General features: G+C 62.5%; 1 protein-coding gene across 1 annotated transcript in view; it reads left to right on the top strand.

Annotated features, from left to right (window-relative positions):
- cplane1 (ciliogenesis and planar polarity effector 1) overlaps positions 1-25,299 on the top strand; it is a 306,637-nt gene that overhangs the window by 102,571 nt on the left and 178,767 nt on the right. The window contains exon 25 of the mRNA XM_070877077.1: positions 11,010-11,913. Coding sequence (XP_070733178.1) covers positions 11,010-11,913 — 904 coding nt within the window. The remainder of the gene's footprint in view (positions 1-11,009; positions 11,914-25,299) is intronic.

Genomic DNA, 25,299 nt, shown 5'->3' with positions numbered 1-25,299 from the left:
TACGGGGAGTAGGTGGGGTTTGGGGCTACGGGGAGTAGGTGGGTTTGGGGGTACGGGGAGTAGGTGTGGATTGGGGCTACGGGGAGTAGGTGGGATTTGGGGATACGGGGAGTAGGTGGGGTTTGGGGCTACGGGAAGTAGGTGGGGTTTGGGGATACGGGGAGTAGGTGGAGTTTGGGGATATGGGGAGTAGGTGGGGTTTGGGGGATATGGGGAGTAGATGGGGTTTGGGGATGTAGGGAGTAGGTGGAGTTTGGGGGATATGGGGAGTAGGTGGGATTTGGGATATGGGGAGTAGGTGGGGTTTGGGGATATGGGGAGTAGGTGGGGTTTGGGTATATGGAGAGTAGGTGGGGTTTGGGGATATGGGGAGTAGGTGGGGTTTGGGGATATGGGGAGTAGGTGGGGTTTGGGGATATGGGGAGTAGGTGGGGTTTGGGGATATGGGGAGTAGGTGGGGTTTGGGGATATGGGGAGTAGGTGGGGTTTGGGGATATGGGGAGTAGGTGGGGTTTGGGGATATGGGGAGTCGGTGGGGTTTGGGGATATGGGGAGTCGGTGGGGTTTGGGGATATGGGGAGTAGGTGGGGTTTGGGGATATGGGGAGTAGGTGGGGTTTGGGGATATGGGGAGTAGGTGGGGTTTGGGGATATGGGGAGTCGGTGGGGTTTGGGGAGTAGGTGGAGTTTGGGGGATATGGGGAGTAGGTGGGATTTGGGATATGGGGAGTAGGTGGGGTTGCGGGATATGGGGAGTAGGTGGCGTTTGGGATATGGGGAGTAGGTGGGGTTGGGGGCGATGGGGAGTAGGTGGTGCTTGGGGATGTGGGGAGTAGGTGGGGCTTGGGGATGTGGGGAGTAGGTGGGGCTTGGGGATGTGGGGAGTAGGTGGGGCTTGGGGATGTGGGGAGTAGGTGGGGTTTGGGATATGGGGAGTAGGTGGGGTTTGGGGATATGGGGAGTAGGTGGGGTTTGGTGGATATGGGGAGTAGGTGGGGTTTGGGATATGGGGAGTAGGTGAGGTTTGGGGAATATAGTTAGTAGGTGGAGTTTGGCGATATGCGGAGTAGGTGGGGTTTGAGATATGGGAAGTAGGTGGGTTTATGGATATGGGGAGTAGGTGGGGTTTGGGGATATGGGGAGTAGGTGGGGTTTGGGGATATGGGGAGTAGGTGGGGTTTGAGATATGGGGGTAGGTGGGGTTTGGGGATATGGGGAGTAAGTGGGCTTTGGCGATATGGGGAGTAGGTGGGGTTTGGGGATATGGGGAGTAGATGGGGTTTGGGGATACGGGGAGTTGGTGGGGTTGGGGATATGGGGAGTAGTTGGCTTTGTGGATATGGGGGTAGGTGGGTTTAAGGATATGGGGAGTAGATGGGTTTGGGGATATGTGGAGTAGGTGGGGTTTGGGGATATGTGGAGTAGGTGGGGTTTGGGGGATATGGGGAGTCGGTGGGGTTTGGGGATATGGGGAGTAGGTGGGGTTTGGGGATATGGGGAGTAGGTGGGGTTTGGGGATATGGGGAGTAGGTGGGGTTTGGGGCTACGGGGAGTAGGTGGGGTTTGGGGCTACAGGGAGTAGGTGGGGTTTGGGGGATATGGGGAGTAGGTGGGGTTTGGGGATATGTGGAGTAGGTGGGGTTTGGGGTTACGGGGAGTAGGTGGGGTTTGGGGCTACAGGGAGTAGGTGGGGTTTGGGGGATATGGGGAGTAGGTGGGGTTTGGGGATATGGGGAGTAGGTGGGGTTTGGGGATATGGGGAGTTGGGGTTGGGGATATGGGGAGTAGTTGGCTTTGTGGATATGGGGGTAGGTGGGTTTAAGGATATGGGGAGTAGATGGGTTTGGGGATTTGGGGAGTAGGTGGGGTTTGGGGATATGTGGAGTAGGTGGGGTTTGGGGCTACGGGGAGTAGGTGGGGTTTGGGGCTACAGGGAGTAGGTGGGGTTTGGGGATATGGGGAGTAGGTGGGGTTTGGGGGATGTGGGGTTTGGGGATATGGTGAGTAGGTGGGGTTTGGGGATATGGGGAGTAGGTGGGGTTTGGGATATGGGGAGTAGGTGGGGTTTGGGGATATGGGGAGTAGGTGGGGTTTGGGGATATGGGGAGTAGGTGTGGTTTGGGGATATGGGGAGTCGGTGGGGTTTGGGGATATGTGGAGTAGGTGGGGTTTGGTGATATGGGAGTAGGTGGGGTTTGGGGATATGGGGAGTAGGTGGGGTTTGGGGATATGGGGAGTAGGTGGGGTTTGGGGATATGGGGAATAGGTGGGGTTTGGGGATATGGGGAGTAGGTGGGGTTTGGGGATATGGGGAGTCGGTGGGGTTTGGGGATATGGGAGTAGGTGGGGTTTGGGGATATGGGGAGTAGGTGGGTTTGGGGATATGGGGAGTAGGTGGGGTTTGGGGAGTAGGTGGGGTTTGGGGATACGGGGAGTCAGTGGGGTTTGGGGGATATGGGGAGTAGGTGGGGTTTGGGGATATGGGGAGTAGGTGGGGTTTGGGGATATGGGGAGTAGGTGGGGTTTGGGGATGTAGGGAGTAGGTGGGGTTTGGGGATATGGGGAGTAGGTGGGGTTTGGGGATATGGGAGTAGGTGGGGTTTGGGGATATGGGGAGTAGGTGGGGTTTGGGGATATGGGGAGTAGGTGGGGTTTGGGGATATGGGGAGTAGGTGGGGTTTGGGGATATGGGGAGTAGGTGGGGTTTGGGGAGATGGTTAGTTGGTGGGGTTGGGGATATGGGGAGTAGTTGGCTTTGTGGATATGGGGGTAGGTGGGTTTAAGGATATGGGGAGTAGATGGGTTTGGGGATATGGGGAGTAGGTGGGGTTTGGGGCTACGGGGAGTAGGTGGGGTTTGGGGCTACGGGGAGTAGGTGGGTTTGGGGGTAGGTGGGTTTAGGGATAGGTGGGTTTAGGGATATGGGGAGTAGGTGGGGATTGGGGATATGGGGAGTAGGTGGGGTTTATGAGTATTGGGAGTAGGTGGGGTTTGGGTATATGGGGAGTAGGTGGGTTTTTGGGATATGGGGAGTAGGTGGGGTTGGGGGATATGGGGAATAGGTGGGGTTTGGGGATATGGTGAGTTGGTGGGGTCTGGGGATATGGGGAGTAGGTGGGGTCTGGGGCTATGGGGAGTAGCTGGGTTTGGGGATATGGGGGTAGGTGGGGTCTGGGGATATGGGGAGTAGGTGGGGTCTGGGGCTATGGGGAGTAGCTGGGTTTGGGGATATGGGGGTAGGTGGGTTTAGGGATATGGGGAGCAGGTGAGGTTTGGGGATATGGGGGGTGTAGGTGGATTTGGGGATACGGGGAGTAGGTGGGGTTTGGGGATGTGGGGAGTAGGTGGGGTTTGGGGCTACGGGGAGTAGGTGGGGTTTGGGGATATGGGGAGTAGGTGGAGTTTGGGGATATGGGGAGTAGGTGGGGTTTGGGGGATATGGGGAGTAGATGGGGTTTGGGGATATGGGGAGTAGGTGGGATTTGGGATATGGGGAGTAGGTGGGGTTTGGGGCTACAGGGAGTAGGTGGGGTTTGGGGGATATGGGGAGTAGGTGGGATTTGGGATATGGGGAGTAGGTGGGGTTGCGGTATATGAGGAGTAGGTGGCGTTTGGGATATGGGGAGTAGGTGGGGTTTGGGGATGTGGGGAGTAGGTGGGGTTTGGGGATATGGGGAGTAGGGGGGGCTTGGGGATGTGGGGAGTAGGTGGGGCTTGGGATGTGGGGAGTAGGTGGGGTTTGGGGATATGGGGAGTAGGGGGGGATATGGGGAGTAGGTGGGGTTTGGGATATGGGGAGTAGGTGGGGTTTGGGGATATGGGGAGTAGGTAGGGTTTGGTGGATATGGGGAGTAGGTGGGGTTTGGGGATATGGGGAGTAGGTGGAGTTTGGGATATGGGGAGTAGGTGAGGTTTGGGGAATATGGCTAGTAGGTGGAGTTTGGCGATATGCGGAGTAGGTGGGGTTTGAGATATGGGAAGTAGGTGGGTTTATGGATATGGGGAGTAGGTGGGGTTTGGGGATATGGGGAGTAGGTGGGGTTTGAGATATGGGGGTAGGTGGGGTTTGGGGATATGGGGAGTTAGTGGGCTTTGGCGATATGGGGAGTAGGTGGGGTTTGGGGATACGGGGAGTCGGTGAGGTTTGGGGATATGGGGAGTAGATGGGGTTTGGGGATACGGGGAGTAGGTGGGGTTGGGGATATGGGGAGTAGTTGGCTTTGTGGATATGGGGGTAGGTGGGTTTAAGGATATGGGGAGTAGATGGGTTTGGGGATATGGGGAGTAGGTGGGCTTTGGGGATATGTGGAGTAGGTGGGGTTTGGGGATATGTGGAGTAGGTGGGGTTTGGGGGATATGGGGAGTCGGTGGGGTTTGGGGATATGGGGAGTAGGTGGGGTTTGGGGATATGGGGAGTAGGTGGGTTTGGGGATATGGGGAGTAGGTGGGTTTTGGGATATGGGGAGTAGGTGGGTTTGGGGATATGGGGAGTAGGTGGGTTTGGGGATATGGGAGTAGGTGGGGTTTGGGGATCTGGGGAGTAGGTGGGTTTGGGGATATGGGGGTAGGTGGGGTTTGGGGATATGGGGAGTAGGTGGGTTTGGGGATATGGGGGTAGGTGGGGTTTGGGGATATGGGGGTAGGTGGGGTTTGGGGATATGGGGAGTAGGTGGGTTTGGGGATATGAGGAGTAGGTGGGGTTTGGGGATCTGGGGAGTAGGTGGGGTTTGGGGATATGGGGAGTAGGTGGGTTTGGGGATATGGGGGTAGGTGGGGTTTGGGGATATGGGGGTAGGTGGGGTTTGGGGATATGTGGAGTAGGTGGGGTTTGGGGGATATGGGGAGTCGGTGGGGTTTGGGGATATGGGGAGTAGGTGGGGTTTGGGGATATGGGGAGTAGGTGGGTTTGGGGATATGGGGAGTAGGTGGGTTTTGGGATATGGGGAGTAGGTGGGTTTGGGGATATGGGGAGCAGGTGGGTTTGGGGATATGGGAGTAGGTGGGGTTTGGGGATCTGGGGAGTAGGTGGGTTTGGGGATATGGGGGTAGGTGGGGTTTGGGGATATGGGGAGTAGGTGGGTTTGGGGATATGGGGGTAGGTGGGGTTTGGGGATATGGGGGTAGGTGGGGTTTGGGGATATGGGGAGTAGGTGGGTTTGGGGATATGAGGAGTAGGTGGGGTTTGGGGATATGGGGGTAGGTGGGGTTTGGGGATATGGGGAGTAGGTGGGTTTGGGGATATGGGGGTAGGTGGGGTTTGGGGATATGGGGGTAGGTGGGGTTTGGGGATATGGGGAGTAGGTGGGTTTGGGGATATGAGGAGTAGGTGGGGTTTGGGGATCTGGGGAGTAGGTGGGGTGGGGAATTTTGGGAGTTGGTGGGGTTTATGTATATGAAGAGAAGGTGGGTCGGGGGTTTATGGATATGGAGAGAAGATGGGCAGGTAGGGTTGGGGGCTATGAGGAGAAGGTGGGTCAGAGTGTTTATGGGATGTGGGGCGAATGTAGTGTGGGGGATAGGACTGGAATTGTGTATCGAGGGGTATAGGATGGGGCAAGTTAAATTCGAATGTTGTCGCTTGTGTATTGTTATCGCTGGTACTGTTTGTACAATTAGTTTTTCATAGAGCAGCCAGGCTAAGGGAGCAAGATACACAATTCAAGGCAGCAGTGTTGGAAAGGGTAAAAGGGAGAAGATAAATGTGTTCAAGGGGCGTTTGCCTGGATTTAACACTCTGTTGGGCGAAGCGAAAGTGTGGCAGGTTGGGAGTTCACAAGTTTGAACACCGGGTCGGATGGAGTGGAAGTGCTTGGGGCTTTTTTTTTCGCAGTGCGAATGTTGAGGGGACAAAGTGTGTGTGAGATTGAAGAGAGGAGCATAAAACAGGGACAATGAGAGAGTGTGTGATAGATCGAGAGAGAGGTCACATAGTAGACGTGAGAGGGCCAGCAGCCATTGAGCTCCTCTTTGTATGTTTGAATGTATCATCATCATCATCACATGCAGTCTCTTGGAATCGAGGAAGACTTGCTTTCATTCTTAAAATGAGTCTTTAGGTGACTGAACAGTCCAATACGGGAGCCACAGTCCCTGTGAGACAGATAGTGGTTGAGGTAAGGGTGGGTGGGACTGGTTTGCCGCACGCTCTTTCCGCTGCCTGCGCTTGGTTTCTGCATGCTCTCGGCGATGAGACCCGAAGTGCTCAGTGTTATCCCGGATGCACTTCCTCCACTTCGGGCGATCTTTGGCCAGGGACTCCCAGGTGTCAGTGGGGATGTTGCACTTTCATATAGCGGCAATAACAGAGACCTGGTTCAAAGAAGGGTAGAATTGGGAAATTAATATTCCTCGCCACATGGTATTCAGGAAAGATGGGGAAGAAAGGGAGGGGGTGGCAGTATTGATCAAATAAACTCTAACACCTGGAGAGGGATGATGTAGTTCAGGGGTCAAAGACAGAGTCAATGAGGTTAGAATTCTTTGGATGTTGAGTATATTCAGGGCTGAGATTGATACAGTTTTGGACTCTACGGGTTTCAAGGGACTTGAGGATCGGGTGGGCAAGTGGAGTTGATGTAGATCAGCCATGATCTTATTGAATGGTGGTGTGGGCTCGAAGGGCCATATAGCCCTGCTCCTATTGTGTTCTTGTGTTCTTAATTATGAAACAATAGAGGAGCTATTCTGCTGCTGGGTGTATACAACAGGACACCAAATAGTGGGAAGGAGATAGAGGGGCACATTCAGGCAAATTACAGAAAGATGTAAAAATACAGAGTACTGATAATAGGCTACTTCAATTATCCTCCTCATCATCGTAGGCAGTTCCTCGGAATCGAGGAAGACTTGCTTCCACTCTAAAAATGAGTCCTTTGGTGGCTGAACAGTCCGATACGAGAACCACAGTCCCTGTCATAGGTGGGACAGATAGTCGTTGAGGGAAAGGGTGGGTGGGACTGGTTTGCCGCACGCTCCTTCCGCTGCCTGCGATTGGTTTCTGCATGCTCTCGGCGATGAGACCCGAGGTGCTCAGCGCCCTCCCGGATGCACTTCCTCCACTTAGGGCGGTCTTTGGCCAGGGTCTTCCAGGTGTCAGTGGGGATGTTGTACTTCATCAAGGAGGCTTTGAGGGTGTCCTTGAAATGTTTTCTCTGCTCACTTTTGGCTCGTTTGCCGTGAAGGAGTTCAGAGTAGAGCGCTTGCTTTGGGAGTCTCGTGTCTGGCATGCGGACAATGTGGCCTGCCCAGCGGAGCTGATCAAGTGTGGTCAGTGCTTCAATGCTGGGGATGTTGGCCTGGTCGAGGACGCTAATGTTGGTGCATCTGTCCTCCCAGGGGATTTGTAAGATTATCCTAATATAGACCTGGATCGCAACAGATTGAAATGCAAAGAGAGGGAGGAATTCCTGAAATGTGTAACATAGAAACATAGAAAATAGGTGCAGGAGTAGGCCATTCGGCCCTTCGAGTCTGCACCACCATTCACTATGATCATGACTGATCATGCAACTTCAGTACCCCATTCCTGTTTTCTCTCCATACCCCTTGATCCCTTTAGCAGTAAGGGCCATATCTAACTCCCTTTTGAATATATCTAACGAACTGGCCTCAACAACTTTCTTTGGTAGAGAATTCCACAGGTTCACAATTCTCTGAATGAAGAAGTTTCTCCTCATCTTTGTCCTAAATGGCTTACTTCTTATCCCTAGTCTGTCACCCCTGGTTTTGGACTTCCCCAACGTCGGGAACATTCTTCCTGCATCTAACCTATCCAATCCCGACAGAATTTTATATGTTTCTATGAGATCCCCTCTCATTCTTCTAAATTCCAGTGAATATAAGCCGAGTTGATCCAGTCTTTCTTCATCTGTCAGTCCTGCCATCCCAGGAATCAGTTCGCTGTACCCTCTCAATAGCAAGAATGTCCTTCCTCAGATTAGGAGACCAGAACTGCACACAATACTCAAAGTGTGGTTTCACCAAGGCCCTGTACAACTGCAGTAAGACCTCCCTGCTCCTATACTCAAATTCCCCCTCCATGAAGGCCAGCATGCCATTTGCCGCCTTCACCGCCTGCTGTATCTGCATGCCTACCTTCAATGACTGATGAACCATGACACCCAGGTCTCGTTGCACCTCCCCTTTTACTAATCTGTCACCATTCAGATAATAATCTGCCTTCCTGTTTTTGCAACCAAAGTGGATAATCTCACATTTATCCACATTATACTGAATCTGCCATGCATTTGCCTATTCACCTAACCTGTCCAAGTCCCCCTGCAGCCTCCTAGCATCCTCCTCGCAGCTCGCACTGCCACCCAATTTAGTGTCATCTGCAAACTTGAAGAATCATTAATGTATATTGTAAATAGCTGGGGTCCCAGCACTGAACCTTGCAGTGCCACTAGTCACTGCCTGCCATTCTGAAAAGGATCCGTTTATTCCCACTCTTTGCTTCCTGTCTGCCAACCAGTTCTCTATCCACGTCAATACATTACCCCCAATGCCATGTACCTTAATTTTGCACACTAATCTCTTGTGTGGGACCTTGTCAAAAGCCTTTTGAAAGTCCAAATACACCACATCCACTGGTTCTCCCTTGTCCACTCTACTAGTTACATCCTCAAATAATTCCAGAAGATTTGTCGAGCATGATTTCCCTTTCATAAATCCATGCTGACTTGGACTGATCCTGTCACTGCTTTCCTGTCGCTGCTATTACATCTTTAATAATTGATTCCAACATTTTCCCCACTGCCGATGTCAGGCTAACCGGTCTATAATTCCCTGTTTTCTCTCTCCCTCCTTTTTTTAAAAAGTGGTGCTACATTAGCTACCCGCCAATCCAAAGGAACTGAACCATAGTCCATGGAATGTTGGAAAATGACCACCAATGCATCCACTATTTCTAGGGCCACATCCTTACGTACTCTGGGATGCAGACTATCAAGCCCTGGGGATTTATCAGCCTTCAGTCCCTTCAATTTCCCCCCTAACACCATTTCCTGACTAATAAGGATTTCCCTCAGTTCCCCCTTCTCGCTAGACCCTTGGACCCCTAGTATTTCCGGAAGGTTATTTGTGTCTGTCTTAGTGAAGATAAAACCAAATTATTTGTTCAATTTGTCTGCCATTTCCTTGTTCCCTATTATGAATTCCCTTGATTCTGACTGCAAGTGACCTACATTAGTCTTCACTAATCTTTTTCTCTTCACATATCTATAGAAGCTTTTCAGTCAGCTTTTATATTCCCTGCAAACTTACTCTCATACTCCATTTTCCCCCTCCTAATTAAACTCTTTGTCCTCCTCTCTTGATTCGTGTGTTTCCAGCGCAACGAGGAAGGAAGCAGTGCTGGATCGAGTTCTGGGGAATGAAGTGGGACAAATGGAGCATGCTTCAGTGGGAGAGCGTTTGGGGAATAGCGATGATAATATCAGCTTTAGAGTAGTAATGCAAAGGATAAGGAACAATCAAGCATAAAAATACTTAACTTCAGTGAGTTAAGATTGCTGACGATACAAAGATGTGAGGAGGACACAAAAAAATCTGCAAAAGGACATAGACAGGCTAAGTGAGTGGGCAAAAATTTGGCAGATGGAGTATAATGTTGGAAGTGTGGCAGAAAAAATCAAAGAGTAAATTATTACTTAAATGGAGAAAAATTGCAAAGTGCTGCAGTACAGCGGGACCTGGGGGGTACATAAGAACATAAGAATTAGGAACAGGAGTAGGCCATCTAGCCCCTCGAGCCTGCTCCGCCATTCAAAAAGAATACCTGTGCATGAAACATAAAAGGTTAGTATGCAGGTGCAGCAAGTGATCAGGAAAGCCAATGGTATCTTGGCCTTTATTGCAAAGGGGATGGTGTATAAAAGTTTTTCTACAGTTATACCTGGAATACTGCGTGCAGTTTTGGTTTCCATATTTAAGAAAGGATATACTTGCTTTGGAAGAAGATTCACTAGTTTGAGGGGGTTGACTTGTAAGGAAAGGTTGAGGAGGTTGGGCCTCTATTCATTGGAATTCAGAAGAATGAGAGGTGATCTTATTGAAACATATAAGATTATGAGGGGGCTTGACAAGGTGGATGCAGAGAAGATAATTCCACTCATAATGGAGACTAGAACGAGGGAGCATAATCTTAGAATAAGGGGCCGCACATTTAAAACAGAGATGAGGAGGAATTTCTTAGAGGGTTGTAAATCTGTGGAATTCGCTGCCTCAGAGAGCTGTGGAAGCTGGGACATTGAATAAATTTAAGACAGAGATAGACAGTTTCTTAAGCGATAAGTGGTTATGGGGAGCGGGCAGGGAAGTGGAGCTGAGTCCATGATCAGATCAGCCATGATCGTATTAAATGGTGGAGCAGGCTGGAGGGGCCGTATGGTCTACTCCTGCTCCTATTTCTTATGTTCTTAAAAAGTGATCTGCCTCAGGTGGATAGGAATCAAAAATTGGTCAGCAAAACAGTAATTGAACAATGGGAGGCCTTCAAAGAAGAGGGGTCTGGACAGAAAGGATCGAGAGAAACTGTTCCCATTGATGGAAGGGTAGAGAAAATGAGGACACAGATTTAAGAACCAAAGGCGACGCAAGCAATAACTTTTTTACGCAGTGAGTGGTTAGGACCGGGAATAAGAACATAACAAGAAATAGGAGCAGGAGTAGGCCATACAGCCCCTTGAACCTGCTCCGCCATTTAATATGATCATGGAACTCAGCTCCACTTCCCTGCCCGCTCCCCATAACCCCTTATTCCCTTATCGGTTAAGAATGCATTGCCTGAAAAGGTGGTGGAGGCAGACTGAATTTTCTCTTTCAACAGGAAGTTGGATAAGTATCGAAAGGAAAAGATTTGCAGGGCCCAAGGAGAATTGGGGGGGGAGTGAGACTGCCTGAGAGTTGGGATGGGCTCAACGGGCCGAATGGCCTCCTTATGTGCTGCCTCATTCTATGCTCATAAAATGTGTAACTGGCTGCAGCAAGCGCTTTATTGTTTATTCACAGGGACACAGAGTCCAGACCCCACAGGACCTCGGGTGACCGGAACGATGGTCCAGACTGCAGGAGAGCCGCCAAGCAGAGAAAGGCCAGGGGGTCAGAGGTCGACGCCCCGCGCCCGCCCGTGGTTGGCTCCTGGGAGTTTGAGCGGGACGACGAGGAGTATGCGAGGTTCCTGGAGCTGTTCCTGAGCTACCTGCTGGAGAGAGACCAGATAGTGAACGGGGGCCCGGCTGTCCCACTGCTGACCAGCTGCTCGGGCCACCTGAGGGAGCAGGAGCTGAACTCGCTGGCGTTCCATGTCCACACCACGCTCAAACGGCGGCAAAGCCGGACCAGAGCCGACGGAGAGGTCTTCCGAGCAGAAAGCCGCTCTCGCTTAACGTCTGAGGAGCACAGGAAGGAGTACCCGGGCCGCGGGGAAAGGACAAAACCGCCAGTCTCCTCACCTGCTCCCGCGACGTTCTGCTCCACCGTCCGCTCTGAAGTGCCGCCAATTGAGCGCGATATCCACGGCTATTTTCCTGCTGTGGGCACTCGGGGCAGTGTGAGGGGAAGAGGCCTGTTTGGCTTAAAGCTGCACTCTTGCCCAGCCCCAGCCCCAGTCTGCTCAACTGAGTTGCCTGCCAGGGCAGACCCCAGTCCCTGGCCCTGCCCCTCAGCGCTGGCTCTGTCGAGAGAGGAACTAGCCCCCGAGCTGGATGCCAGATTCCAGGGCACGGCCAAACTCCTGGAGTGGATGATCCGATGGACCGAGCGCAGGCTGCTCTGTGGCCCCCATAAAGTGGAGAAATTACCAGACTGCGGCACTGCGATACGGGTCAAGACTTCCGTTCCCGCCATCCTCCACTCGCTGTGGCTACTGGACAGGGGCCTGGGCCCTGAGACACCAGATACATGCAACTCCAGGGTGCGTTACATAAGAACATAAGAAATAGGAGCAGGAGTAGGCCATATGGCCCTTCGAGCCTGCTCTGCCATTTAATACGATCATGGCTGATCTGATCATGGACTCAGGTCCACTTTCCTGCCCGCTCCCCATAACCTCTTATCCCCTTATCATTTAAGAAACTGTCTATTTCTGTCTTAAATTTATTCAGTGCCCCAGCTTCCACAGCTCTCTGAGGCAGCGAATTCCACAGATTTACAACCCTCTGAGAAGAAATTTCTCCTCATCTCAGTTTTAAATGGGCGGCCCCTTATTCTAAGATCATGCCCCCTAGTTCTAGTCTCCCCCATCAGTGGAAACATCCTCTCTGCATCCACCTTGTCAAGCCCCCCTCATAATCTTATATGTTTCAATAAGATCACCTCTCATTCTTCTTAATTCCAATGAGTAGAGGCCCAACCTACTCAACCGTTCCTCATAAGTCAACCCCCTCATCTCCGGAATCAACCTAGTGAACCTTCTCTGAACCGTCTCCAAAGCAAGTATATCCTTTTGTAAATATGGAAACCAAAACTGCACGCAGTATTCCAGGTGTGGCCTCACCAATACCCTGTATAACTGTAGCAAGACTTCCCTGCTTTTATACTCCATCCCCTTTGCAATAAAGGCCAAGATTCCATTGGCCTTCCTGATCACTTGCTGTACCTGCATACTATCCTTTTGTGTTTCATGCCCAAGTACCCCCAGGTCCCGCTGTACTGCAGCACTTTGCAATCTTTCTCCATTTAAATAATAACTTGCTCTTTGATGTTTTTCTGCCAAAGTGTATAACCCCACATTTTCCAACATTATACTCCATCTGAAAATTTTTGCCGACTCACTTAGCCTGTCGATGTCCTTTTGCAGATTTTTTGTGTCCTCCTCACACATTACAGTACGGCTTCCCCTCCACATTTCTCCCTGGATCTTCTGAAGCGCTGGCTCTTACTGGGGTGGGTTCCAAACATCCACTCAGGTGAACATCCTTCCTGTGTGAGCCCAGACGCCAAGTGTCGGCAGGAATGTCACCCACGGGGAGCATCATTGTCTTCGCGATGTCCAGTCGGAGACGGTGTCGGCGGATAGTGATTAGGGACACTGGCCACTGGTTCAGACCATCAGAGATTCACATACAACCTGGCCCCTTCTGGCCCACGGTGCTAAGCTCCATTCTGGGTGCTCCCCTCCCGTTCCCGCTTCGTCTCCCTCCCGTTCCCGCCCTCTCGCTCTCGTCTCCCTCCCGTTACCGCCCTCTCGCTCTCATCTCCCTCTCGCTCTCATCTCCCTCCCGCTCTCCTCTCCCTCTCGCTCTCATCTCCCTCCCGCTCTCCTCTCCCTCTCGCTCTCATCCCCTCCCGCTCTCATCCCCCTCCCGCTCTCCTCTCCCTCCCGCTCTCATCCCCCTCCCGCTCTCCTCTCCCTCTCGCTCTCATCTCCCTCCCGCTCTCCTCTCCCTCTCGCTCTCATCCCCCTCCCGCTCTCATCTCCCTCTCGCTCTCATCTCCCTCCCGCTCTCATCCCCCTCCCGCTCTCCTCTCCCTCTCGCTCTCATCTCCCTCCCGCTCTCCTCTCCCTCTCGCTCTCATCTCCCTCCCGCTCTCCTCTCCCTCTCGCTCTCATCTCCCTCCCGCTCTCATCCCCCTCCCGCTCTCCTCTCCCTCCCGCTCTCGTCTCCCTCCCGCTCTCATCTCCCTCCCGCTCTCCTCTCCCTCTCGCTCTCATCCCCCTCCCGCTCTCCTCTCCCTCTCGCTCTCATCTCCCTCCCGCTCTCCTCTCCCTCTCGCTCTCATCTCCCTCCCGCTCTCCTCTCCCTCTCGCTCTCATCTCCCTCCCGCTCTCATCCCCCTCCCGCTCTCCTCTCCCTCCCGCTCTCGTCTCCCTCCCGCTCTCATCTCCCTCCCGCTCTCGTCTCCCTCTCGCTCTCGTCTCCCTCCCGCTCTCATCTCCCTCTCGCTCTCGTCTCCCTCCCGCTCTCATCTCCCTCTCGCTCTCGTCTCCCTGCCGCTCTCATCTCCCTCCCGCTCTCGTCTCCCTCCCGCTCTCGTCTCCCCCTCGCTCTCCTCTCCCTCTCGCTCTCGTCTCCCTCCCGCTCTCATCCCCCTCCCGCTCTCATCTCCCTCCCGCTCTCATCTCCCTCCCGTTCCCGCCCTCCCGCTCTCGTCTCCCTCCCGCTCTCGTCTCCCTCCCGCTCTCATCCCCCTCCCGCTCTCGTCTCCCTCTCGCTCTCGTCTCCCTCCCGCTCTCATCTCCCTCCCGCTCTCGTCTCCCTCCTGCTCTCATATCCCTCCCGTTCCCGCCCTCCCGCTCTCGTCTCCCTCTCGCTCTCGTCTCCCTCCCGCTCTCATCTCCCTCCCGCTCTCCTCTCCCTCTCGCTCTCATATCCCTCCCGTTCCCATATCCCTCTCGCTCTCGTCTCCCTCTCGCTCTCGTCTCCCTCCCGCTCTCATCTCCCTCCCGCTCTCGTCTCCCTCCTGCTCTCATATCCCTCCCGTTCCCGCCCTCCCGCTCTCGTCTCCCTCTCGCTCTCGTCTCTCTCCCGCTCTCGTCTCCCTCCCGCTCTCATCTCCCTCCCGTTCCCGCCCTCCCGCTCTCATCTCCCTCTCGCTCTCATCTCCCTCCCGCTCTCATCTCCCTCCCGCTCTCATCTCCCTCCCGCTCTCCTCTCCCTCCCGCTCTCATCTCCCTCCCGCTCTCATCTCCCTCCCGCTCTCGTCTCCCTCTCGCTCTCGTCTCCCTCCCGCTCTCGTCTCCCTCTCGCTCTCGTCTCCCTCCCGCTCTCGTCTCCCTCTCGCTCTCGTCTCCCTCCCGCTCTCGTCTCCCTCCCGCTCTCATCTCCCTCTCGCTCTCATCTCCCTCCCGCTCTCATCTCCCTCCCGCTCTCCTCTCCCTCTCGCTCTCGTCTCCCTCCCGCTCTCATCTCCCTCCCGCTCTCATCTCCCTCTCGCTCTCGTCTCCCTCCCGCTCTCGTCTCCCCCTCGCTCTCATCTCCCCCTCGCTCTCATCTCCCTCTCGCTCTCCTCTCCCTCTCGCTCTCATCTCCCCCTCGCTCTCATCTCCCTCTCGCTCTCATCTCCCTCCCGCTCTCATCTCCCTCTCGCTCTCATCTCCCTCTCGCTCTCATCTCCCTCTCGCTCTCGTCTCCCTCCCGCTCTCCTCTCCCTCCCGCTCTCATCTCCCTCTCGCTCTCCTCTCCCTCCCGCTCTCATCTCCCTCCCGCTCTCCTCTCCCTCCCGCTCTCATCTCCCTCTCGCTCTCCTCTCCCTCCCGCTCTCATCTCCCTCTCGCTCTCGTCTCCCTCCCGCTCTCGTCTCCCTCTCGCTCTCATCTCCCTCCCGTTCCCGCCCTCCCGCTCTCATCTCCCTCCCGCTCTCATCTCTCTCCCGCTCTCCTCTCCCTTTCGCTCTCATCTCCCTCCCGCTCTCCTCTCCCTCCCGCTCTCCTCTCCCTCTCGCTCTCATCTCCCTCTCGCTCTCATCTCCCTCCCGCTCTCCTCTCCCTCCCGCTCTCCTCTCCCTCCCGCTCTCCTCTCCCTCCCGCTCTCATCTCGCTCCCGCTCTCCTCTCCCTCCCGCTCTCCTCTCCCTCTCGCTCTCATCTCCCTCTCGCTCTCGTCTCCCTCCCGCTCTCATCTCCCTCTCGCTCTCGTCTCCCTCTCGCTCTCATCTCCCTCTCGCTCTCGTCTCCCTCTCGCTCTCGTCTCCCTCTCGCTCTCATCTCCCTCTCGCTCTCGTCTCCCTCTCGCTCTCATCCCCCTCCCGCTCTCCTCTCCCTCCCGCTCTCCTCTCCCTCCCGCTCTCATCCCCCTCCCGCTCTCGTCTCCCTCTCGCTCTCGTCTTCCTCCCGCTCTCGTCTCCCTCCCGCTCTCATATCCCTCCCGCTCTCATGTCCCTCCCGTTCCCATATCCCTCCCGTTCCCGCCCTCTCGCTCTCGTCTCCCTCCTGCTCTCGTCTCCCTCCTGCTCTCGTCTCCCTCCCGCTCTCGTCTCCCTCCCGCTCTCATATCCCTCCCGTTCCCGCCCTCCCGCTCTCGTCTCCCTCTCGCTCTCGTCTCCCTCCCGCTCTCGTCTCCCTCCCGCTCTCATATCCCTCCCGTTCCCGCCCTCTCGCTCTCGTCTCCCTCCCGCTCTCGTCTCCCTCCCGCTCTCACGCCCCCCCCACCCGTTCCCGCCCTCTCGCCCCCCCCACCCGTTCCCGCCCTCTCGCCCTTCCAGCCCTCTCGCCCCCCCCACCTGTTCCCGTTCTCGCCCCCCACCCGTTCCCGCCCTCTCGCCCCCCCCCCCCCGTTCCCGCACTCTCGCCCCCCACCCGTTCCCGCCCTCTCGCCCTCCCCCCCCCCCCCGTTCCCGCACTCTCGCCCCCCACCCGTTCCCGCCCTCTCGCCCCCCCCACCCGTTCCCGCCCTATCGCCCCCCCCACCCGTTCCCGCCCTATCGCCGCCCCCACCCGTTCCCGCCCTCTCGCCCCCCCCACCCGTTCCCGCCCTCTCGCCCCCCCCACCCGTTCCCGCCCTCTCGCCCCCCCACCCGTTCCCGCCCTCTCGCCCCCCCCCACCCGTTCCCGCCCTCTCGCCCCCCCGTTCCCGCCCTCTCGCCCCCCCCCACCCGTTCCCGCCCTCTCGCCCCCCCACCCGTTCCCGCCCTCTCGCCCCCCCCCCACCCTCTCGCCCCCCCCACCCGTTCCCGACATCTCGCCCCCCCCCGCCCGTTCCCGTTCTCGCCCCCCACCCGTTCCCGCCCTCTCGCCCCCCCCACCCATTCCCGCCCTCTCGCCCCCCCCCACCCGTTCCCGCCCTCTCGCCCCCCCCCACCCTCTCGCCCCCCCCCACCCGTTCCCGACATCTCGCCCCCCCCCGCCCGTTCCCGTTCTCGCCCCGCACCCATTCCCGCCCTCTTGCCCCCCCCCCACCCGTTCCCGCCCTCTCGCCCCCCCCCCACCCGTTCCCGCCCTCTCGCCCCCCCCCCCGTTCCCGCCCTCTCGCCCTTCCCGCCCTCTCGCCCCCCCCACCCGTTCCCACCCTCTCGCCCCCCCCCACCCGTTCCCGCCCTCTCGCCCCCCCCACCCGTTCCCGCCCTCTCGCCCCCCACCCGTTCCCACCCTCTCGCCCCCCCCACCCATTCCCGCCCTCTCGCCCCCCCCCACCCGTTCCCACCCTCTCGCCCCCCCCCACCCGTTCCCACCCTCTCGCCCACCCCACCCGTTCCCACCCGCTCGCCCCCCCCCCACCCTTTCCCGTCCTCTCGCCCCCCCCCACCCGTTCCCGGCCTCTCGCCCCCCCCCACCCGTTCCCACACTCTCGGCCCCCCCCCCACCCGTTCCCGCCCTATCGCCCCTCCCCCACCCGTTCCCGTTCTCGCCCCCCCCACCCGTTCCCGCCCTCTCGCCCCCCCCCCCACCCGTTCCCGTTCTTGGGCCCCCCCCCCACCCGTTCCCGTTCTCGCCCCCCCCCACCCGTTCCCGCCCTCTCAGCCCCCCACCCGTTCCCGTTCTCGCCCCCCCCCCCCCACCCGTTCCCGCCCTCTCAGCCCCCCACCCGTTCCCTGCCTCTCAGCCCCCCACCCGTTCGCGCCCTCTCGCACCCCCCCCACTCGTTCCCGCCCTCTCGCCCCCCCCCACCCGTTCCCGCCCTCTCGCCCCCCCACCCGTTCCCGCCCTCTCCCCCCCCTTCCGTTCCCGCCCTCTCTGCACCCCCTCCCGTTCCCGCCCTCTCTTCCCCCCCCTCCCGTTCCCGCCCTCTCGCCCCCCACCCGTTCCCGCCCTCTCGCACCCCCACCCGTTCCCGCCCTCTCTTCCCCCCCCTCCCGTTCCCGCCCTCTCGCACCCCCTCCCGTTCCCGCCCTCTCTTCCCCCCCCCCCACCCGTTCCCGCCATCTCGCCCCCCACCCGTTCCCGTTCTCGCCCCCCACCCGTTCCCGCCCTCTCGCACCCCTCCCGTTCCCGCCCTCTCGCCCCCCCCCCCACCTGTTCCCGCCCTCTCTTCCCCACCCTCCCGTTCCTGCCCTCTCGCACCCCCTCCCGTTCCCTCCCTCTCGCCCCCCCCATCCGTTCCCGCCCTCTCGCACCCCCTCCCGTTCCCGCCCTCTCTTCCCCCCCCCCCCCCCTTCCGTTCCAGCCCTCTCGCACTCCCTCCCGTTCCCGCCCTCTCTTCCCCCCCTCCCGTTCCCAGCCTCTCGCACCCCCTTCCGTTCCCGCCCTCTCGCCCCCCCTCCCGTTCCCGCCCTCTCGCCCCCCACCCGTTCCCGTCTCGCCCCCCCCTCCCGTTCCCGTTCTCGCCCCCCCCATCCCCCACCCGTTCCCGTTCTCGCCCCCCACCCGTTCCCGCCCTCTCGCCCCCCCACCCGTTCCCGCCCTCTCCCCCCCTTCCGTTCCCGCCCTCTCTGCACCCCCTCCCGTTCCCGCCCTCTCTTCCCCCCCCCTCCCGTTCCCGCCCTCTCGCCCCCCACCCGTTCCCGCCCTCTCCCACCCCCACCCGTTCCCGCCCTCTCTTCCCCCGCCCCTCCCGTTCCCGCCCTCTCGCACCCCCTCCCGTTCCCGCCCTCTCTTCCCCCCCCCACCCGTTCCCGCCCTCTCGCCCCCCACCCGTTCCCGTTCTCGTCCCCCACCCGTTCCCGCCCTCTCGCCCCCCCACCCGTTCCCGCCCTCTCCCCCCCCTTCCGTTCCCGCCCTCTCTGCACCCCCTCCCGTTCCCGCCCTCTCTTCCCCCCCCTCCCGTTCCCGCCCTCTCGCCCCCCACCCGTTCCCGCCCTCTCCCACCCCCACCCGTTCCCGCCCTCTCTTCCCCCCCCCTCCCGTTCCCGCCCTCTCGCACCCCCTCCCGTTCCCGCCCTCTCTTCCCCCCCCACCCGTTCCCGCCCTCTCGCCCCCCCACCCGTTCCCGCCCTCTCCCACCCCCACCCGTTCCCGCCCTCTCTTTCCCCCCCCCTCCCGTTCCCGCCCTCTCGCACCCCCTCCCGTTCCCGCCCTCTCTTCCCCCCCCCACCCGTTCCCGCCCTCTCCCACCCCCACCCGTTCCCGCCCTCTCTTTCCCCCCCCCTCCCGTTCCCGCCCTCTCGCACCCCCTCCCGTTCCCGCCCTCTCTTCCCCCCCCCACCCGTTCCCGCCCACTCGCAACCCCTCCCGTTCCCGTTCTCGACCCCCCCACCCGTTCCCGCCCTCTCTTCCCCCCCCCTCCCGTTCCCGCCCTCTCGCACCCCCTCCCGTTCCCGCCCTCTCGCCCCCCCCACCTGTTCCCGCCCTCTCTTCCCCCCCCTCCCGTTCCCGCCCTCTCGCACCCCCTCCCGTTCCCGCCCTCTCGCACCCCCGCCCGTTCCCTCCCTCTCGCCCCCCCCATCCGTTCCCGCCATCTTGCACCCCCTCCCGTTCCCGCCCTCTCTTCCCCCCCCCCTTCCGTTCCCGCCCTCTCTTCCCCCCCCCTTCCGTTCCCGCCCTCTCGCACCCCTTCCCGTTCCCGTTCTCGCCCCCCCCACCTGTTCCCGTTCTTGCCCCCCCCACCCGTTCCCGTTCTCGCCCCCCACCCGTTCCCGCCCTCGCCCCCCACCCGTTCCCGCCCTCGCCCCCCACCCGTTCCCGCCCTCGCCCCCCACCCGTTCCCGCCCTCTCGCACCCCCTCCCGTTCTCGCCACCCCCACCCGTTCCCGTTCTCGCCCCCCACCCGTTCCCGCCCTCTCGCACCCCCTCCCGTTCCCGTTCTCGCCCCCCCCACCCCCACCCGTTCCCGTTCTCCGCCCTCCACCCGTTCCCGCCCTCTCGCACCCCCACCCGTTCCCGCCCTCTCTTCACCCCCCCCACCCGTTCCCGCCCTCTCGCACCCCCACCCGTTCTCGCCCCCCCCACCCGTTCCCGTTCTCGCACCCCCACCCGTTCTCGCCCCCCCCACCCGTTCCCGTTCTCGCCCCCCACCCGTTCCCGCCCTCTCGCACCCCCACCCGTTCCCGCCCTCTCTTCCCCTCCCCCACCCGTTCCCGCCCTCTCGCACCCCCACCCGTTCCCGTTCTCGCCCCCCCCACCCGTTCCCGCCCTCTCGCCCCCCCCACCCGTTCCCGCCCTCTCTTCCCCCCCCCTCCCATTCCCGCCCTCTCGCCCCCCACCCGTTCCCGCCCTCTCGCAACCCCACCCGTTCCCGCCCTCTCGCCCCCCTCCCGTTCCCGCCCTCTCTTCCCCCCCCCCACCCGTTCCCGCCCTCTCGCCCCCCCCCACCTGTTCCCGCCCTCTCGCCCCCCCCCCACCTGTTCCCGCCCTCTCTTCCCCCCCCTTCCGTTCCCGCCCTCTCGCACCCCCTCCCGTTCCCGCCCTCTCTTCCCCCCCCCTCCCGTTCCCGCCCTCTCGCACCCCCTCCCGTTCCCGTTCTCGCCCCCCCCCACCCGTTCCCGCCCTCTCTTCGCCCCCCCCTCCCGTTCCCGCCCTCTCGCCCCCCCCACCCGTTCCCGCCCTCTCTTCCCCCCCCCTCCCGTTCCCGCCCTCTCGCACCCCCTCCCGTTCCCGTTCTCGCCCCCCCCACCCGTTCCCGTTCTCGCCCCCCCCTCCCGTTCCCGTTCTCGCCCCCCCCACCCGTTCCCGTTCTCGCCCCCCCCACCCGTTCCCGTTCTCGCCCCCCCACCCGTTCCCGCCCTCTCGCACCCCCACCCGTTCCCGCCCTCTCTTCGCCCCCCCCTCCCGTTCCCGCCCTCTCGCACCCCCTCCCGTTACCGCCCTCTCGCCCCCCCCCACCTGTTCCCGCCCTCTCTTCCCCCCCCTTCCGTTCCCGCCCTCTCGCACCCCCTCCCGTTCCCGCCCTCTCTTCCCCCCCCATCCGTTCCCGCCCTCTCGCCCCCCTCCCGTTCCCGTTCTCGCCCCCCCCACCCGTTCCCGCCCTCTCGCCCCCCACCCGTTCCCGTTCTCGCCCCCCACCCGTTCCCGCCCTCTCACACCCCCACCCGTTCCCGCCCTCTCTTCCCCCCCCCTCCCGTTCCCGCCCTCTCGCACCCCCTCCCGTTCCCGCCCTCTCTTCCCCCCCCACCCGTTCCCGCCCTCTCGCCCCCCCACCCGTTCCCGCCCTCTCCCACCCCCACCCGTTCCCGCCCTCTCTTTCCCCCCCCCTCCCGTTCCCGCCCTCTCGCACCCCCTCCGTTCCCGCCCTCTCTTCCCCCCCCCACCCGTTCCCGCCCTCTCCCACCCCCACCCGTTCCCGCCCTCTCTTTCCCCCCCCCTCCCGTTCCCGCCCTCTCGCACCCCCTCCCGTTCCCGCCCTCTCTTCCCCCCCCCACCCGTTCCCGCCCACTCGCAACCCCTCCCGTTCCCGTTCTCGACCCCCCCACCCGTTCCCGCCCTCTCTTCCCCCCCCCTCCCGTTCCCGCCCTCTCGCACCCCCTCCCGTTCCCGCCCTCTCGCCCCCCCCACCCGTTCCCGCCCTCTCTTCCCCCCCCTCCCGTTCCCGCCCTCTCGCACCCCTCCCGTTCCCGCCCTCTCGCACCCCCGCCCGTTCCCTCCCTCTCGCCCCCCCCATCCGTTCCCGCCATCTTGCACCCCCTCCCGTTCCCGCCCTCTCTTCCCCCCCCCCTTCCGTTCCCGCCCTCTCTTCCCCCCCCCTTCCGTTCCCGCCCTCTCGCACCCCTTCCCGTTCCCGTTCTCGCCCCCCCCACCTGTTCCCGTTCTTGCCCCCCCCACCCGTTCCCGTTCTCGCCCCCCACCCGTTCCCGCCCTCGCCCCCCACCCGTTCCCGCCCTCGCCCCCCACCCGTTCCCGCCCTCGCCCCCCACCCGTTCCCGCCCTCTCGCACCCCCTCCCGTTCTCGCCACCCCCACCCGTTCCCGTTCTCGCCCCCCACCCGTTCCCGCCCTCTCGCACCCCCTCCCGTTCCCGTTCTCGCCCCCCCCACCCCCACCCGTTCCCGTTCTCGCCCTCCACCCGTTCCCGCCCTCTCGCACCCCCACCCGTTCCCGCCCTCTCTTCACCCCCCCCACCCGTTCCCGCCCTCTCGCACCCCCACCCGTTCTCGCCCCCCCCACCCGTTCCCGTTCTCGCACCCCCACCCGTTCTCGCCCCCCCCACCCGTTCCCGTTCTCGCCCCCCACCCGTTCCCGCCCTCTCGCACCCCCACCCGTTCCCGCCCTCTCTTCCCCTCCCCCACCCGTTCCCGCCCTCTCGCACCCCCACCCGTTCCCGTTCTCGCCCCCCCCACCCGTTCCCGCCCTCTCGCCCCCCCCACCCGTTCCCGCCCTCTCTTCCCCCCCCTCCCATTCCCGCCCTCTCGCCCCCCACCCGTTCCCGCCCTCTCGCAACCCCACCCGTTCCCGCCCTCTCGCCCCCCTCCCGTTCCCGCCCTCTCTTCCCCCCCCCCACCCGTTCCCGCCCTCTCGCCCCCCCCCACCTGTTCCCGCCCTCTCGCCCCCCCCCACCTGTTCCCGCCCTCTCTTCCCCCCCCTTCCGTTCCCGCCCTCTCGCACCCCCTCCCGTTCCCGCCCTCTCTTCCCCCCCCCTCCCGTTCCCGCCCTCTCGCACCCCCTCCCGTTCCCGTTCTCGCCCCCCCCCACCCGTTCCCGCCCTCTCTTCGCCCCCCCCTCCCGTTCCCGCCCTCTCGCCCCCCCCACCCGTTCCCGCCCTCTCTTCCCCCCCCCTCCCGTTCCCGCCCTCTCGCACCCCCTCCCGTTCCCGTTCTCGCCCCCCCCCACCCGTTCCCGTTCTCGCCCCCCCCCACCCGTTCCCGTTCTCGCCCCCCCCCACCCGTTCCCGTTCTCGCCCCCCCACCCGTTCCCGCCCTCTCGCACCCCCACCCGTTCCCGCCCTCTCTTCGCCCCCCCCTCCCGTTCCCGCCCTCTCGCACCCCCTCCCGTTACCGCCCTCTCGCCCCCCCCCACCTGTTCCCGCCCTCTCTTCCCCCCCTTCCGTTCCCGCCCTCTCGCACCCCCTCCCGTTCCCGCCCTCTCTTCCCCCCCCATCCGTTCCCGCCCTCTCGCCCCCCTCCCGTTCCCGTTCTCGCCCCCCCACCCGTTCCCGCCCTCTCGCCCCCCACCCGTTCCCGTTCTCGCCCCCCACCCGTTCCCGCCCTCTCGCACCCCCACCCGTTCCCGTTCTCGCCCCCCATCCGTTCCCGCCCTCTTGCACCCCCATCCGTTCCCGTTCTCGCCCCCCATCCGTTCCCGCCCTCTCGCACCCCCACCCGTTCCCGTTCTCGCCCCCCACCCGTTCCCGCCCTCTCGCACCCCCACCCGTTCCCGTTCTCGCCCCCCATCCGTTCCCGTTCTCGCCCCCCATCCGTTCCCGCCCTCTCGCACCCCCACCCGTTCCCGTTCTCGCCCCCCACCCGTTCCCGCCCTCTCGCACCCCCATCCGTTCCCGTTCTCGCCCCCCACCCGTTCCCGTCCTCTCGCACCCCCACCCGTTCCCGTTCTCGCCCCCCACCCGTTCCCGCCCTCTCGCACCCCCACCCGTTCCCGCCCTCTCGCCCCCCCCACCCGTTCCCGCCCTCTCGCCCCCCACCCGTTCCCACCCTCTCGCCCCCCCCACCCATTCCCGCCCTCTCGCCCCCCCCACCCGTTCCCACCCTCTCGCCCCCCCCACCCGTTCCCGCCCTCTCGCCCCCCCCACCCGTTCCCGCCCTCTCGCCCCCCACCCGTTCCCACCCTCTCGCCCCCCCACCCATTCCCGCCCTCTCGCCCCCCCCCACCCGTTCCCACCCTCTCGCCCCCCCCCACCCGTTCCCACCCTCTCGCCCACCCCACCCGTTCCCACCCGCTCGCCCCCCCCCACCCTTTCCCGTCCTCTCGCCCCCCCCCCCACCCGTTCCCGGCCTCTCGCCCCCCCCCACCCGTTCCCACACTCTCGGCCCCCCCCCCACCCGTTCCCGCCCTATCGCCCCTCCCCCACCCGTTCCCGTTCTCGCCCCCCCCACCCGTTCCCGCCCTCTCGCCCCCCCCCCACCCGTTCCCGTTCTTGGGCCCCCCCCCACCCGTTCCCGTTCTCGCCCCCCCCCACCCGTTCCCGCCCTCTCAGCCCCCCACCCGTTCCCGTTCTCGCCCCCCCCCCCCACCCGTTCCCGCCCTCTCAGCCCCCCACCCGTTCCCGCCCTCTCAGCCCCCCACCCGTTCGCGCCCTCTCGCACCCCCCCCACTCGTTCCCGCCCTCTCGCCCCCCCCCACCCGTTCCCGCCCTCTCGCCCCCCCACCCGTTCCCGCCCTCTCCCCCCCCTTCCGTTCCCGCCCTCTCTGCACCCCCTCCCGTTCCCGCCCTCTCTTCCCCCCCCCTCCCGTTCCCGCCCTCTCGCCCCCCACCCGTTCCCGCCCTCTCGCACCCCCACCCGTTCCCGCCCTCTCTTCTCCCCCCCCCTCCCGTTCCCGCCCTCTCGCACCCCCTCCCGTTCCCGCCCTCTCTTCCCCCCCCCCCACCCGTTCCCGCCATCTCGCCCCCCACCCGTTCCCGTTCTCGCCCCCCACCCGTTCCCGCCCTCTCGCACCCCCTCCCGTTCCCGCCCTCTCGCCCCCCCCCCCACCTGTTCCCGCCCTCTCTTCCCCACCCTCCCGTTCCTGCCCTCTCGCACCCCCTCCCGTTCCCTCCCTCTCGCCCCCCCCATCCGTTCCCGCCCTCTCGCACCCCCTCCCGTTCCCGCCCTCTCTTCCCCCCCCCCCCCTTCCGTTCCCGCCCTCTCGCACTCCCTCCCGTTCCCGCCCTCTCTTCCCCCCCCCTCCCGTTCCCAGCCTCTCGCACCCCCTTCCGTTCCCGCCCTCTCGCCCCCCCTCCCGTTCCCGCCCTCTCGCCCCCCACCCGTTCCCGTCTCGCCCCCCCCTCCCGTTCCCGTTCTCGCCCCCCCCATCCCCCACCCGTTCCCGTTCTCGCCCCCCACCCGTTCCCGCCCTCTCGCCCCCCCACCCGTTCCCGCCCTCTCCCCCCCTTCCGTTCCCGCCCTCTCTGCACCCCCTCCCGTTCCCGCCCTCTCTTCCCCCCCCCTCCCGTTCCCGCCCTCTCGCCCCCCACCCGTTCCCGCCCTCTCCCACCCCCACCCGTTCCCGCCCTCTCTTCCCCCGCCCCTCCCGTTCCCGCCCTCTCGCACCCCCTCCCGTTCCCGCCCTCTCTTCCCCCCCACCCGTTCCCGCCCTCTCGCCCCCCACCCGTTCCCGTTCTCGTCCCCCACCCGTTCCCGCCCTCTCGCCCCCCCACCCGTTCCCGCCCTCTCCCCCCCTTCCGTTCCCGCCCTCTCTGCACCCCCTCCCGTTCCCGCCCTCTCTTCCCCCCCTCCCGTTCCCGCCCTCTCGCCCCCCACCCGTTCCCGCCCTCTCGCCCCCCACCCGTTCCCGCCCTCTCCCACCCCCACCCGTTCCCGCCCTCTCTTCCCCCCCCCTCCCGTTCCCGCCCTCTCGCACCCCCTCCCGTTCCCGCCCTCTCTTCCCCCCCCACCCGTTCC

Source organism: Pristiophorus japonicus, chromosome 1 (assembly GCF_044704955.1).
Source record: "Pristiophorus japonicus isolate sPriJap1 chromosome 1, sPriJap1.hap1, whole genome shotgun sequence".
Lineage (NCBI taxonomy): Eukaryota > Metazoa > Chordata > Chondrichthyes > Pristiophoridae > Pristiophorus > Pristiophorus japonicus.
The sequence above is the reverse complement of the archived record's forward strand: the minus strand, read 5'-3'. Positions and strand labels throughout refer to the sequence as shown.